Genomic DNA, 16,973 nt, shown 5'->3' on the forward strand with positions numbered 1-16,973 from the left:
GGATTAGTTATATTGTTTGTTTTCGGAAGCATGGACTTGGTGGTGGAGGAAGCCGTAACCGACCAGCGGTTACGTGAACCACCCAACGACGGCTAAGAGCGCAGCAATCCTCTCGCACAAATCCCTGCATGGGATTCGAACCTGCGAACCCACGCAGAGTAATTAGAGGTGCGGTGGCGATCGTATTTCTAACGCTTAGCCCGTTGAGCCACACCGCCGCGCCACAGATTTGTTCAAAAAGAATTGTGTTAATTAAAACAATTGTTTTAAATCAAGTTTTGCCTGTTTTGTTCAAAATGGCTGTACTATTTGATTTTTTTGTATTAAATAGGTTGAAGAAAAAAGGATGTAAAAACTTGCCAAGCGCTTCTCATTTGCAATAAATCAAAATAAATAAATTTCAAAACGCCACAAATATCGACAGAGGCTCATGCACACCCTCTCAAGCTGTAGTTCAGTGGTTGGCCCAGTAAGACGCAACCGATAACCTATTACGTGAAAGACCCTGCTGCGATAAAACCACCTTACGAAAATTGAAATGCGATCAAATAAATGAGTTTGTATAACCTTGAAAGATTCAACACTTCAACTTTAAAAACAAAGTATTCTAAGCATAAATTAACCGAGCAGTATTAACCGTAATAATGCCTTCATTTTATAAGAAAAATGTCAATACATGTACTCGAAATCCATATTATGGCGTCATAACAGATTAGTTGTGGCGTCTTTGCATCAGAGGAATCTTACAATTAACATAGGCTAGGTTGTATCATCGTTTATATAAGTAGATTACCGCCGATATAAGCATATTCTTCATTATCGCAACCCACTCGTTTTGCCAAAGGGCTGCCTGCACTAGATCTAATTGCTTTTGTAGTAGGATCGTGAGCTAATTTACATGATTTTTCTTACTCAAAACGTCTCTCTGATATCTCGGCTAAACATTCCGGGTAAAATATTATGACTTTGGTGGAGATACAAACGTGGCGGTAAATGTAAAAGTCAAAATAAAAAATTTTACTTACATTTTTGAAATTATAAACATGATGTTTTTTTAGAATTGATAAAAAACAAAACCCTGACCGTGGACCATAAATCCATATAATGAAAATAAAAAAACTGATGGATATTCTATTGTGACCACAGGCGTTTAATATGTTTTAGGGTTGCGCGTAGATCGCCTGTCTTCGCCAGACGTCGTTTAGTGAATATTTCGCGCGTCCTATTTCAAACTTCCTTTAATCCGTAGCCAACCGGCGATCACCATGCCGCGTTGCTCGCTCTTCATTGTTTCATAAATCAGCTAGCTGTTCGAAGGAAAGAAACAAATGTAATGAAACTCTCGCCGTCACGAATGTCCTAAGCCCAGTAAAAATATTTGCATCCCGTTGCCCTACATAAACGTGATGAATCTGAACGAAATATAGCGAGAACAAAATGGAATTTTGACAGTCTAGAAACAACATGAATATAGAAAACGAGAATATCGGTCGGAGACCGAAGACTTATCGATCTTAGATCAGTTAGTAATCAGTTAATAACTCGCTAATTATACGACATAATTAACCCAAAATCTATAGGCTTCTGGTCCGAGGTAAGATGCATGCACATGCAAAATTTGGAGCAGATTCAACCACGCGTTCGTGAGATATCGCGTTCATCTAACAGACAAACAGACAAACATACAAACAGACAGACAGACAAATACCTATCAACATACTTACCGATCTTAAGATCGATAAGTATTAAACGAACGACAGTTGTATGCCAAACAAATGTCGAGTGTGTCGCGAAATATCAATCACATTGTTTCCTAAGTGCCCGCATTTGGAAATAAAACGATAAAAATCGTACCTTAAATTGTAACCCATTCATATACACGAATAAAGCATAAATTTCCCGTCTGACTCGGGAACTTGTTTTCATCTTGGGTCAATTAAGTCAGTGGTGACCAAACTGGGGGCCGCGACCGCTGGTGAGGTCGCTTGAATAGTGTTCGGGGCGGCCTAACTTCCGGCACACACAAGTAGCTTGGATTTGAATGCAAGTAAGTGAAATTTTCTTTTTCTAGCTTGGGGATTGTTCATAATTTGAGTCGAAACCAAAGGTGGAAACTTTTTTTAATACTTCTTGGAAATTCTAGCAAATTTAACTCAATATTTCCACCATTTTTTTTATCAAAAGGTATAAGCAAGCAAAATACGTTTGAATTACCGTACAGGAAAATGTGCCTTTTAGTATAAATCTTGCAAAAAAAACTGCAATTCGTTATGAATACTCATGTGCCGCATTGGAGGTCACTGAGAGTCGCGAGTTTGACAGCCGTGGATTGAACAATCCAAGTTTTTGATTCTCATGTTAGAATGAGATCTGGAAAGACACGTTGTCATGAGGATATATTTATTATATGAATCGAGAGCTGGCTTATTTTACTGTATCGCACTGATGCTGCTGTTCCTGTGTCTGCTGTGTATGGCCAAGGTTTCAAAAACTTACAGGCGACGTACAGGCACATTCGCATTAAGATACTGTAATTGAACAGAATGTGCTGATTTTTTGAAATTACTGTACTTTCTTTGTTGTGGGGTTGCCGATATCTATAATTTCAATTTTACGAAAATCGTGACCACCGAGTTTGCGATCCACGGAATTATGCTAATCGACCCATAGATCACTTACTGTTCAACATATAGTCAGTCGTTTAAGAATACAGTGCCTTTCTCTGAAACACATTTCCAAAATTTATTTAATCTGTTGGTACTGCATAACTGACTTCAATCAAGTTGACTTTGGGTATAATAAGTTCATACTTCACCATTGTAACCACGTGGGTTACCTTAGGTCACCTTCAAAAATTTCCCAAACTATTTGCCTCTTAAGCTTCAAGCAATGCAGCTGGAATGGGGAATACATCCACTATCTTATGGTTTGATGCCTCTTCAATAAACCCTCAAATATTTATCTATCTTTAAATATAACAGTTGGTTCATTTTCTATGCAGTATAAAATTAACTCGCAACTAAAACAGTGGTTCCGTAACTAAATTTTCCAATCTTTTTTATTAGAAATCAGAACCAGGGATGTCACTGCCCGATAATCAGCTTCGGTTCCTTGCTTCTTCCACTCCCCAGTAAAATTGCTTGATTATCTTTTTTCGTCATATTTTATGTGAAATCGATTTTCTACTGGTTGAAAAAAATATACTCCTAGCCTACTTGACTTAAAATGTTACTCAATGGCTCCCAGTGTGGAATCGAATCCAACGTTCTACCCGTTTGGGACTATAAATTTGAACTCACGTTATACTTTCTTCGGTTTCAATTAGTGCAATATTAGGATGCACATTCCCTACGATCATCGGTGTCATTCGAAATATTGAATCTTATACTGTTTTATTGATCGAACGTAATAAAAATTACTAGAGACTTTTCAACAATAAATTTTATTGTCCCGTCACTCACAAATGAATAATTTTATTTATGCTATATAAATGTATGAGTTGTAACAATAATATTCATAAAGTTATCTGGAGACGTCGCTGGCTTTTGTATGTTTCTCTGTGGTGTTCGTGGTAATAATAGTTGAACTGCAAGCTTATATTATTCTGAGATATTTTGTCATATGGCAGGTGGAGTCTGATAACGGCTACGATTAAATCTAAAAAAAATAAGAGGGATGAATAAGTGATATCATAATATGTGAATTATTGAAAAGTTATGTAACAGAATTGTTTAAAAATATTGATAAATAACCAAAATTACAAAAATGAGAAATTAAGTAAAGCATTCACAAATGAACATAAAAGCGATGAGGAATATGATCTCAATCACCAAATGGATATAGGGAAAGCCTCGACTATCCCATACCCAGAAAAAGCAGTGAATTTAGTTCAATTTCATTATGATATTACTAGTCAAATGCTTGTTACAGACTTTATCAGGTATAGTATTGGTCATCTTCAACCGGCCAGATTATTCATTTCTCCATTCTTGTGCTTCAAATTTAATTTTTCAATTCAAATTATTTTCTGTTCATTCAATTTTCAGTAATAATGGAACATTTTGCAACTCATTTTGATCATCAGAATCAAATATTTAAATTGTTTTTCGTGGGAAAATTCATTTATATATATTCGTGTTCGTTTCTGCTTTTGTATATAAACTATCGGTTCTATTTATCTACAGTTTTGTTGTGTTACCTTGCGTCCTACACGTAGCTGACATATTTCTGACATCTGGCAATGTTTCAGTTATATAATGAGGAGTTTTGTTTACAGTCCATTTTTAGATAAGCACGATGAGATTTTTCAGAACTCAAATATATGTTAATTATATTAAATGTTGGAGGTACCCAAATCAAAAGGCGATTAGTCAGAAGTAGGCTACATTTGAAAAGTGACAACAATTTTGGTATATTTTCAAGTATTTGATACTTCCAAATCATCAGGAATGTTTGATCCCTGCATCAGATGTTTTTTCTATTGAGTAGTGGAAGGTTAGGACACATTGTTTTTTTTGCACCTTTGATACCCATAATCTACACATTTATTTGACATTGTAGAGCTAATGTAGAGAGGGGTAAATGTAGTTTTTTTTCAGCGACTCCGAATTTCCCGAGCGACACACATTTTACCACCAAAATACTTTGAATAACGTTTGTCAAGTGTTCCAGTTATAATTCCGGCCAAAGGCGAATTAATTACTTTTTCGAATCTGAATCACTCTAAACATATTTTTGAATTTAGAAGATATTCCATATTGGGCCATGGGCCAAAAGTTGGCCCACTGTCGAATTGTGCCCAGGGGAGCATGTCCCACGACAACCCGGTCCATTGTTCAATTTGGCGATCCTCAACAAAAAATCATTTTCATGCTATACAATAAGTGTTGTAATCATTACCTTGTTCTTTTTGGTGAGTTTTCGCTAGCGCTTCCAGCCACATATCTACGAAGCGCAGGCCGAGAAAATGATCCATTCTTTCTCGGTAGGCTGTTGTGAATGGAAATAAAAAAAAGTCTGATAAAGCTATGTTCTAACGTGATTAAGGCTTGTGTTAATTTCACACAGTCGACATGATCAATGCTTTTTACCAACAGCTACTGAGTTGAAATATAGTAATCTCCCATGCTCGGTATATCTTCAAACCCTGAATCCGAAATATTTACCCTACGATGCCACATAGTCGCTCACCACGACTCAACCTCGCCCGTTAAACGTGCGGTTGACATCGCGAGCTAATAAAGGCGATGCAATCTTGCATGGCGTCAACCCGACATACTTACCTTGCGATGTTATTCTAATTTACTCTCATATAATATTTGTAGTTACCACTTGAACCCTTCAAATTTAGTTTAAAGCTTTTAGTGCCTGAAGCTCAATAAACAGGCTAGAGAACATCCCAGACCAAAATAACATTTCTGATAAATAATATTTGCCACATTAACATGGAAAATAAGTTTGCAATTAAAGTTAAATAGGTAAAAACCAGCAATGGAAACTGAAATATACTTTGTTAATGCAGCAATTGTGTCTATTTTTTTTAAATATGACGAATAAAAGAAGCATTTTACGTAATTTTTTGGCAAAATAATATGATACGGCGTTTGTATTTTTTGCTAAAAGATCATTAAATGATATTCAAGATTTGAAAAATAATTACTCACGTTTTGCATGCACAGGGACAACGTTGACAAAATTTACCTCGTACGCGGGGACTACCTGGAAAATATTTTAAACATTATTTTATAATGTTGCGTTTGTTACATTTTCAAAAGTAAATGCTCAATTTCCTGAACTCTTTTATAGCTTGACTTCTTAATTGCGGAAACATTGCTGTTGGAATCAAAAAGTGATATAAACAAAATGTTTGGGGTATCCATGCGCGACATTCAAATATCCCATCACGTGATTTACCTAAATTATTCACGTTAAATTCTCAGTTGCAGCCATCAAAGTTGTATTAACTTGGATGGCATTCAAAATTCATGACATTTTATTTCTAGGTACATATCTACAACAGTTTTACACGCAAAGAGTCTATTAGCTTTTGCAAATCTTAATCAGAATGCTTTTATTCTACTTCAGCAATAAAAAATTGCAGAGAAATTAATAATTTTATCACAGAGGATAAAATCAAGACAAGAATATTTATATATCAATAATCATGACCAATAGAAGAAGTTACAGAGTCGTCGAGTCGACAAACTGTGAAGTAATATTTACTTATCACCTAAAAATATTTCATATTCGCAACTGTAATCTGGTTCCAATAGCTTGAATCAGACTAAACCATACCTATATTATCAAGTCGTATATATATATAGCACGATGTATTGATATTACAAAACATGCACTAAGTCGTATTCACATATACAATATTACTAATAAGCAAAATTGTTGGCGTAAATCGCGGATCTCTTTCGATAGAATCTGCTAAATTCATGAGAAGAGTCAGTTTTCAGTCTCTCATATTAACCGACTTCAGGGTTTTTGTCAAAACTTATTATGATTGTTATGTCGTCACTGAGGATCACGACTGCTGATAAACAAATATAACAAATGTTTCATTCGCTTCATTCTCATTATGAATGCAAAAAATATTTTCTAATGTAATTCAAAACATAGTCTTTAAAATGATTGCCAAAACTAAAATATTGAAGTGACATAAAACTAGTTGTTTCTTACCATTTCCAATTATGGTTGATCTAGCGTCTTTGAACCATGATGTCATATTTAGATGTGCACGAGGTAGTGTAGTTCGATTTTGCACATAGTTCTGCGATTCCTTGTGTGCCCATAATGTTATGTTTTGAAAACCAGACGGTTCCAGTTGACAGTGAACAACGTTGATTAGAGTTACAAAAGTCAAAAATAGCACAGTCACTCCAGTCATTTTCTTTTTTTAGAAACATTTATTTATAATATAATGTTTTCTAAACAGAATTAGTTGATATATTTTGTATTTTCGTGTCCGGTAAATTCGTCGCAGAAAATATCGCCGTCGCCGCATGAAAAATCGCCGCAAGAGCATTTTACTGTAAAACAAGTATTTGTGATAAAAACAGTTCGGTTTATAGAGTCAGGGTATGCTGTTAAATGGCGAATCTTTTTCAAATGCGGCGAAATTTCCTGGGCGAGATTTTCTACGGCGAAATTTTCTGCGATGAATTTTCCTAGAACCCTAAATTTTGCCCTGAATGAACCTCGATTTCACAGCAATTAAATGCAAAGCGGAAAACGACAAACGGTTTGAACGAATTTCCACATACTAAATACACGTAACCCTTTTTCTAATTGCTCGATAACAAGAGAAAAAATATTATAGATTTAAAATTATATTTTCGAGACTTGACGCCAATGCAAAGTAAACACTTGTATAAAGTATAAAAGCACTAGCCTGGCCGATTGAAAAAAGAGTTTTGGTGGCAATAAATCGCTTACGTGACCCAACCACAGTAAACAATTCCCATGGTGATAACAGAGTAAGCTAACTACCGGTATATTCGCTATCGGTCAGATTAGGATAAGAGCGGAAACTCTACAGAGGGCTACCACATTCAAGTGTTCACACAAAATGGATATACGAAGTCCCTTACAGAGAAAGTACATTAAATACAGCTTATATGTGGGATATCGTAAACATTATTTAAACTACCGTCCACATTGAGTGAGGGAAACACAACTAAATGAACCAGCATATCCACTTGAGCTCCAACCTACATCTCTCGCACGAAGTAATCAGTAATGTGGAGCTCTTGCGTTCTGTTAGGCAAGTGTCCATCCACCTAATCGAGGAACAGTACCCTTCAAAGCAAACCATATCCGAGATAGGCGTAAGTTTTGTCACAAAATTTTCAATCATACGATTTCTACAAGCGGGATCAGTACTACGCACCACAAAAAGTTTATTCCCATTGGTTTATTTTATGGAAGTGACCATGAATATGTAAGTTTAAATACATTTGCCGTAACATTTTTCCAGTGCGAAACTGATTTCTCTGTAAGCTTAGACCGATTTTAATCGAATTGGTTATTTAATCTCCGGATTTGCAAATGTAAACACATTTTCGATCATGGTACTTTCCACAATGTGAATGCGATAGCAAGCAATAAATTGCGTCTCCCTTCGTTTCCGCGGTATATATTTACCGTGAAAATGAAAATAACACAAATAGAATACTGAATGAACAAAATCTCAAATTTAGACGCCCACGAGTCTGAGAAAAATAGAACCGTCTCACTACAAGTTTATTGAACCTTAGGAATCGAATGAAAATCGCTTTTTAATCACTAGTCGGTGGTTCTTGACCTTTTATGGTCCATAGCCCCCATCCCCCATCCGAAGAATTCAAAAACGCGAAAACGAGGTAATGTTTACGCCTGAAAATCTGTCTGCGTGAGAAAAGTGTCCGAGCGGATGCGAAAAGGGGCATTGTTACGTCACTTATCGCATTTTGCTGATTAGCCAATGTCACGAAGTAAACGAGGAAGTCGGTGCTCGGAGAAACATCCATTGAAAAGACATGCAAACCAGTGACGCGTAACGGCTTTCTATTTAGGCTTCTCTGCTTTCGCAAGACAAAATATAGAACACCGTGGATAGGATAGGATTTACATACTTATCCCGGGGGAGAGGAACGCCGATAACACGGCTTATCCATATGGCGAACCACGGCCTCTCGTCCGGTTACCATTCCGAGTTGGGTATGGGATTAGTTATATTGTTTGTTTTCGGAAGCATGGACTTGGTGGTGGAGGAAGCCGTAACCGACCAGCGGTTACGTGAACCACCCAACGACGGCTAGGAGCGCAGAAATGCTCTCGCACAAATCCCTGCATGGGATTCGAACCTGCGAACCCACGCAGAGTAATTAGAGGTGCGGTGGCGAGCGTATTTCTAACGCTTAGCCCGTTGAGCCACACCGCCGCGCCAGGGATTTGTTCAAAAAGAATTGTGTTAATTAAAACAATTGTTTTAAATCAGGTTCTGCCTGTTTTGTTCAAAATGGCTGTACTATTTGATTTTTTTGTATTAAATAGGTTGAAGAAAAATGGATGTAAAAACTTGCCAAGCGCTTCTTATTTGCAATAAATCTTTCAAAACGCCACAAATATCGACAGAGGCTCATGCACACCTTCTCAAGCTGTAGTTCAGTGGTTGGCCCAGTAAGGCGCAACCGATAAGCCATTACGTCAGGGGTCGGGAACCCATGGCTCGCGAGCCATATATGGCTCTTCTGGTGACGGCATATGGCTCCCAGAAAAATCTAATATTCTAAGACTAAGCTTACTATTGTTACGAAATTTCAAACACTTTTATAGCCAATTTTGGCAGAAAATTCCCAATACGTTTGAGAACGCGCGCCCAGCACATGTCTATGATATGTAAGATAATCACCAGACAGGCATTGTGACAAACAAGGGGATTCTGGAACATATATTGTGACATCACAAAGCGATAGAGTTTTAAAAACACTACGGAGATGCCTAAACGAAAAAGGGTGATGAGTACCGTAGATTTCAACTTGGGCTGCAAGTGAGCAACCGTTCAAGGCCCGCAGCGACTACATGCAGCATCAGAAATCTCATTAAATGTATATTGACATTGTATGTGTTGACTTTTGAGTAAACATTTCAGGCCTGATTAAGTGAAGAAATGTTATATGGCTCGCACGGAAATGCAATTGAAAATATGTATATTTTATGGCTCTCTTGACCAAAAAGGTTCCCGACCCCTGCATTACGTGAAAGACCCTGCTGCGATAAAACCACCTTATGAAATGCGATCGAATAAATGAGTTTGTATAACCTTGAAGGATTCAACACTTCAACTTTAAAAACAAAGTATGCTAAGCATAAATTAACCGAACAGTATTAACCGTAATGATGCCTTCATTTTATAAGAAAAATGTCAATACATGTACTCGAAATCCATATTATGGCGTCATAACAGATTAGTTGTGGCGTCTTTGCACCAGAGGAATCTTACAATTAACATAGGCTAGGCTAGGGTGTCCCATCGTTTATATTAGTAGATTACCGCCGATATAAGCATATTCTTCATTATCGCAACCCACTCGTTTTGCCAAAGGGCTGCCTGCACTAGATCTAATTGCTTTTGTAGTAGGATCGTGAGATAATTTTCATGATTTTTCTTACTCAAAACGTCTCTCTGATATCTCGGCTAAACATTCCGGGTAAAGTCTTATGACTTTGGTGGAGATACAAACGTGGCGGTAAATGTAAAAGTCAAAATAAAAAATTTTACTCACATTTTTGAAATTATAAACATGATGTTTTTTTAGAATTGATAAAAAACAAAACCCTGACCGTGGACCATAAATCCATATAATGAAAATAAAAAAACTGATGGATATTCTATTGTGACCACAGGCGTTTAATATGTTTTAGGGTTGCGCGTAGATCGCCTGTCTTCGCCAGACGGCGTTTGGTGAATATTTCGCGCGTCCTATTTCAAACTTCCTTTAATCCGTAGCCAACCGGCTATCACCATGCCGCGTTGCTCGCTCTTCATTGTTTCATAAATCAGCTAGCTGTTCGAAGGAGAGAAACAAATGTAACGAAACTCTCGCCGTCACGAATGTCCTAAGCCCAGTAAAAATATTTGCATCCCGTTGCCCTACATAAACGTGATGAATCTGAACGAAATATAGCGAGAACAAAATGGAATTTTGACAGTCTAGAAACAACATGAATATAGAAAATAAACGAACGACAGTTGTATGCCAAACAAATGTCGAGTGTGTCGCGAAATATCAATCACATTGTTTCCTAAGTGCCCGCATTTGGAAATAAAACGATAAAAATCGTACCTTAAATTGTAACCCATTCATATACACGAATAAAGCATAAATTTCCCGTCTCAATCGGGAAATTGTTTTCATCTTGGGTCAATTAAGTCAGTGGTGACCAAACTGGGGGCCGCGACCGCTGGTGAGGTCGCTTGAATAGTGTTCGGGGCGGCCTAACTTCCGGCACACACAAGTACCTTGGATTTGAATGCAAGTAAGTGAAATTTTCTTTTTCTAGCTTGGGGATTGTTCATAATTCGAGTCGAAACCAAAGGTGGGAGATTTTTTTAATACTTCTTGGAAATTCTAGCAAATTTAACTCAATATTTCCACCATTTTTTTATCAAAAGGTATAAGCAAGCAAAATACGTTTGAATTACCGTACAGGAAAATGTGCCTTTTAGTATAAATCTTGCAAAAAAAACTGCAATTCGTTATGAATACTCATGTGCCGCATTGGAGATCACTGAGAGTCGCGAGTTTGACAGCCGTGGATTAAACAATCCAAATTTTTGATTCTCATGTTAGAATGAGATCTGGAAAGACACGTTGTCATGAGGATATATTTAATATATGAATCGAGAGCTGGCTTATTTTACTGTATCGCACTGATGCTGCTGTTCCTGTGTCTGCTGTGTATGGCCAAGGTTTCAAAAACTTACAGGCGACGTACAGGCACATTCGCATTAAGATACTGTAATTAAACAGAATGTGCTGATTTTTTGAAATTACTGTACTTTCTTTGTTGTGGGGTTGCCGATATCTATATTTTCAATTTTACGAAAATCGTGACCGCCGAGTTTGCGATCCACTGAATTATGCTAATCGACCCATAGATCACTTACTGTTCAACATATAGTCAGTCGTTTAAGAATGCAGTACCTTTCTCTGAAACACATTTCCAAAATTTATTTAATCTGTTGGTACTGCATAACTGACTTCAATCAAGTTGACTTTGGGTATAATAAGTTCATACTTCACCATTGTAACCACGTGGGTTACCTTAGGTCACCTTCAAAAATTTCCCAAACTATTTGCCTCTTAAGCTTCAAGCAATGCAGCTGGAATGGGGAATACATCAACTATCTTTTGGTTTGATGCCTCTTCAATAAACCCTCAAATATTTATCTATCTTTAAATATAACAGTTGGTTCATTTTCTATGCAGTATAAAATTAACTCGCAACTAAAACAGTGGTTCCGTAACTAAATTTTCCAATCTTTTTTATTAGAAATTAGAACCAGGGATGTCACTGCTCGATAATCAGCTTCGGTTCCTTGCTTCTTCCACTCCCCAGTAAAATTGCTTGATTATCTTTTTTCTTCATATTTTATGTGAAATCGATTTTCTACTGGTTGAAAAAAATATACTCCTAGCCTACTTGACTTAAAATGTTACTCAATGGCTCCCAGTGTGAAATCGAATCCAACGTTCTACCCGTTTGGGACTATAAATTTGAACTCACGTTATACTTTCTTCGGTTTCAATTAGTGCAATATTAGGACGCACATTTCCTACGATCATCGGTGTCATTCGAAATATTGAATCTTATACTGTTTTATTGATCGAACGTAATAAAAATTACTAGAGACTTTTCAACAATAAATTTTATTGTCCCGTCACTCACAAATGAATAATTTTATTTATGCTATATAAATCTGTGAGTTGTAACAATAATATTTATAAAATTATCTGGAGACGTCGCTGGCTTTTGTATGTTTCTCTGTGGTGTTCGTGGTAATAATAGTTGAACTGCAAGCTTATATTATTCTGAGATATTTTGTCATATGGCAGGTGGAGTCTGATAACGGCTACGATTAAATCTAAAAAAAATAAGAGGGATGAATAAGTGATATCATAATATGTGAATTATTGAAAAGTTATGTAACAGAATTGTTTAAAAATATTAATAAATAACCAAAATTACAAAAATGAGAAATTAAGTAAAGCATTCACAAATGAACATAAAAGCAATGAGGAATATGATCTCAATCACCAAATGGATATAGGGAAAGCCTCGACTATCCCATACCCAGAAAAAGCAGTGAATTTAGTTCAATTTCATTATGATATTACTAGTCAAATGCTCATTACAGACTTTATCAGGTATAGTATTGGTCATCGTCAACCGGCCAGATTATTCATTTCTCCATTCTTGTGCTTCAAATTTAATTTTTCAATTCAAATTATTTTCTGTTCATTCAATTTTCAGTAATAATGGAACATTTTGCAACTCATTTTGATCATCAGAATCAAGTATTTCACTACAGAAATTTTTAAAGTGTTTTTCGTGGGAAAATTCATTTATATATATTCGTGTTCGTTTCTGCTTTTGTATATAAACTATCGGTTCTACTTATCTACAGTTTTGTTGTGTTACCTTGCGTCCTACACGTAGCTGACATATTTCTAACATCTGGCAATGTTTCAGTTATATAATGAGGAGTTTTGTTTACAGTCCATTTTTAGATAAGCACGATGAGATTTTTCGGAACTCAAATATATGTTATTTATATTAAATGTTGGAGGTACCCAAATCAAAAGGCGATTAGTCAGAAGTAGGCTACATTTGGAAAATGACAACAATTTTGGTATATTTTCAATTGTAATTTGTATTTGATACTTCCAAATCATCAAGAATGTTTGATCCCTGCATCCGATATTTTTTTCTATTGAGTAGTGGAAGGTTAGGACACATTGTTTCTTTTGCACCTTTGATACCCATAATCTACACATTTATTTGACATTGTAGAGCTAATGCAGAGAGGGGTAAATGTAGTTTTTATTCAGCGACTGAGAATTTCCAGAGCGACACACATTTTACCACCAAAATACTTTGAATAACGTTTGTCAAGTGTTCAAGTTATAATTCCGGCCAAAGGCGAAATATTTACTTTTTCGAATCTGAATCACTCTGAAGATATTTTTGACTTTAGAAGATATTCCATATTGAGCCATGGGCCAAAAGTTGGCCCACTGTCGAATTGTGCCCAGTGGAGCATGTCCCACGACAACCCGGTCCATTGTTCAATTTGGCGATCCTCAACAAAAAATCATTTTCATGCTATACAATAAGTGTTGTAATCATTACCTTGTTCTTTTTGGTGAGTTTTCGCTAGCGCTTCCAGCCACATATCTCCGAAGTGCAGGCCGAGAAAATGATCCATTCTTTCTCGGTAGGCTGTTGTGAATGAAAATTAAAAAAAAGGCTGAAAAAGCTATGTTCTAACGTGATTAAGGCTTGTGTTAATTTCACACAGTCGACATGATCAATGCTTATTACCAACAGCTACTGAGTTGAAATATAGTAATCTCCCATGCTCGGTATATCTTCAAACCATGAATCCGAAATATTTACCCTACGATGCCACATAGTCGCTCACCACGACACAATCTCGCCCGCTAAACGTGCGGTTGACAGCGCGAGCTAATAAAGGCGATGCAATCTTGCATGGCGGCAACCCGACATACATACCTTGCGATATTATTCTGATTTACTCCCATATAATATTTGTAGTTACCACTTGAACCCTTCAAATTTAGTTTAAAGATTTTAGTAAACAGGCTAAATAACATCCCAGACCGAAATAACATTTCTGATAAATAATATAATAAAAATATTTACTCACGTTTTGCATGCACAGGGACAACGTTGACAAAATTTACTTCGTACGCGGGGGCTACCTGGAAAATATTTTAAACCCGTCATTATTTTATAATGTTGCCGTTTATTACATTTTTAAAAGTAAATGCTCAATTTCCTGAACTCTTTTATAGCTTCATTATTCAAATATACAATTTTTGACTTCTTAATTGCGGAAACATTGCTGTTGGAATCAAAAAGTGATATAAACAAAATGTTTGGGGTATCCATTTCTAGGTACATATCTACAACAGTTTTTACAAGCAAAGAGTCTATTAGCTCTTGCAAATCTTAATCAGAATGCTTTTATTCTACTTCAGCAATAAAAAATTGCAGAGAAATTAAAAATTTTATCACAGAAGATAAAATCAAGACAAGGATATTTATATATCAATAATCATGACCAATAAAAGAAGTTACATCAAAATACAAATTGGTACTTAGTACCTGAACTCTTTTCCAATCGTCTCTCAATCTCTTCAATCGGAGGTAAATTAACAATCGGATTCCCGTCGAGTCGACTAACTGTAAAAGTATTATTTACTTATCAACTAAATGTATTTAATATTCGCAACTGTAATCTGGTTCCAATAGATTGAATCAGACTAAACCATACCTATATTATCAAGTCGTATATATATATAGCACGATGTATTGATATTACAAAACATGCACTAAATCGTATTCACATATACAATATTACTAATAAGCTAAATTGTTGGCGTAAATCGCAAATCTCTTTCGATACAATCTGCTAAATTCACGAGGAGAGTCAGTTTTCAGTCTCTCATATTAACCGACTTCAGGGTTTTTGTCAAAACTTATTATGATTGTTATGTCGTCAATAAGGATCACGACTGCTGATAAACAAATATAACAAATGCTTCATTCTCGTTGTGAATGCAAAAAATATATTCTTATATAATTCAAAACATAGTCCTTAAAATGATTGCCAAAAGTAAAATATTAAAGTGACATAAAACAAGTTGTTTCTTACCATTTCCAATTATGGTGACCAATAAAAGAAGTTACATCAAAATACAAATTGGTACTTAGTACCTGAACTCTTTTCCAATCGTCTCTCAATCTCTTCAATCGAAAGTAAATTAACAATCAGATTCCCGTCGAGTCGACTAACTGTAAAAGTATTATTTACTTATCAACTAAATGTATTTCATATTCGCAACTGTAATCTGGTTCCAATAGATTGAATCAGACTAAACCATACCTATATTATCAAGTCGTATATATATATAGCACGATGTATTGATATTACAAAATATGCACTAAGTCGTATTCACATATACAATATTACTAATAAGCAAAATTGTTGGCGTAAATCGCAAATCTCTTTCGATACAATCTGCTAAATTCATGAGAAGAGTCAGTTTTCATTCTCTCATATTAACCGACTTCAGGGTTTTTGTCAAAACTTATTATGATTGTTATGTCGTCACTGAGGATCACGACTGCTGATAAACAAATATAACAAATGTTTCATTCTCGTTTAGAATGCAAAAAATATTTTCTTATATAATTCAAAACATAGTCATTAAAATGATTGCCAATAGTAAAATATTGAAGTGACATAAAACAAGTTGTTTCTTACAATTTCCAATTATGGTTGATCTAGCGTCTTTGAACAATGATGTCATATTGATATGTGCACGAGGTAGTGTAGTTCGATTTTGCACATAGTTCTGCGATTCCTCGTGTGCCCATAATGTTGTGTTTCGAAAACCAGACAGTTCCAGTTGACAGTGAACAACGTTGATTAGAGTTACAAAAGTCAAAAATAGCACTGTCACTCCAGTCATTTTCTTTATTTAGAAACATTTATTTATAATTTAATGTTTTCTAAACAGAATTAGTTGATATATTTTGTATTTTCGTGTCCGGAAAATTCGTCGCAGAAAATATCGCTGTCGCCGCATGAAAAATCGCCGCAAGAGCATTTCACTGTAAAACAAGTATTTGTGATAAAAACAGTTAGGTTTATAGAGTCAGGGTATGCTGTTAAATAGCGAATCTTTTTCAAATAAAAAGGTACTTCAAAAACCTTACTTTTCACCTAAACTTACTTTTTACCTAAATTTCCTGGGCGAGATTCCTATGGCGAAATTTTCTGCGATGAGTTTTCTTAGAACCCTAAATTTTGCCCTGAATAAACCTCGATTTCACAGCTATTAAATGCAAAGCGGAAAACGACAAACAGTTTGAACAAATTTCCACATACTAAATACACGTAACCTTTTTTCTAATTGCTCGATAACAAAAGAAAAAATATTATAGATTTAAAAATTATATTTTCGAGACTTGACGCCAATGCAAAGTAAACACTTGTATAAAGTATAACAGCACTAGCCTGGCCGATTGAAAAAAGAGTTTTGGTGGCAATAAATCGCTTACGTGACCCAACCACAGTAAACAATTCCCATGGTGATAACAGAGTAAGCTAACTATATTCGCTATCAGTCAGATTAGGACAAGAGCGGAAACTCTACAGAAGGCTACCACAT

The 16,973-nt window shown here is 35.8% G+C and overlaps 2 protein-coding genes across 2 annotated transcripts; both read right to left on the reverse strand.

Moving 5' to 3' along the window:
• Positions 1-3,526: 3,526 nt before the first annotated feature.
• Positions 3,527-6,936, reverse strand: LOC120333802 (uncharacterized). The gene is made up of 4 exons (XM_078119639.1): positions 6,685-6,936; positions 5,664-5,718; positions 4,900-4,989; positions 3,527-3,657 (listed from the first exon to the last, which is right to left on the reverse strand). Exons 1-4 carry the CDS (start codon positions 6,890-6,892, stop codon positions 3,618-3,620), a joined length of 393 nt encoding a protein of 130 aa, XP_077975765.1. The 5' UTR covers positions 6,893-6,936; the 3' UTR covers positions 3,527-3,617.
• Positions 6,937-12,386: 5,450 nt separating this feature from the next.
• Positions 12,387-16,370, reverse strand: LOC120332678 (uncharacterized). Its single transcript, XM_078119472.1, has 6 exons — positions 16,064-16,370; positions 15,514-15,591; positions 14,902-14,979; positions 14,441-14,495; positions 13,903-13,992; positions 12,387-12,634 (listed from the first exon to the last, which is right to left on the reverse strand). Exons 1-6 carry the CDS (start codon positions 16,269-16,271, stop codon positions 12,595-12,597), a joined length of 549 nt encoding a protein of 182 aa, XP_077975598.1. The 5' UTR covers positions 16,272-16,370; the 3' UTR covers positions 12,387-12,594.
• Between the last annotated feature and the right edge of the window lie 603 nt (positions 16,371-16,973).

This window comes from Styela clava, chromosome 13 (genome assembly GCF_964204865.1).
Source record: "Styela clava chromosome 13, kaStyClav1.hap1.2, whole genome shotgun sequence".
NCBI classification, from domain to species: domain Eukaryota; kingdom Metazoa; phylum Chordata; class Ascidiacea; order Stolidobranchia; family Styelidae; genus Styela; species Styela clava.

What these genes read in the sequence shown, in the direction of transcription:
- LOC120333802 (XM_078119639.1), bottom strand. Translation starts at nt 6,892, where the DNA reads ATGACTGGAGTGACTGTGCTATTTTTGACTTTTGTAACTCTAATCAAC. An exon ending in TGTCCCTGTGCATGCAAAAC is followed by an intron (nt 4,990 to 5,663) that starts GTGAGTAATTAT and finishes CATTCACAACAG; the next exon opens with CCTACCGAGAAAGAATGGAT. An exon ending in AACTCACCAAAAAGAACAAG is followed by an intron (nt 3,658 to 4,899) that starts GTAATGATTACA and finishes TATTTTTTTTAG; the next exon opens with ATTTAATCGTAGCCGTTATC.
- LOC120332678 (XM_078119472.1), bottom strand. Translation starts at nt 16,271, where the DNA reads ATGACTGGAGTGACAGTGCTATTTTTGACTTTTGTAACTCTAATCAAC. An exon ending in ATCAACCATAATTGGAAATT is followed by an intron (nt 15,592 to 16,063) that starts GTAAGAAACAAC and finishes ATACTTTTACAG; the next exon opens with TTAGTCGACTCGACGGGAAT. An exon ending in ACGATTGGAAAAGAGTTCAG is followed by an intron (nt 14,496 to 14,901) that starts GTACTAAGTACC and finishes AATATTTTCCAG; the next exon opens with GTAGCCCCCGCGTACGAAGT.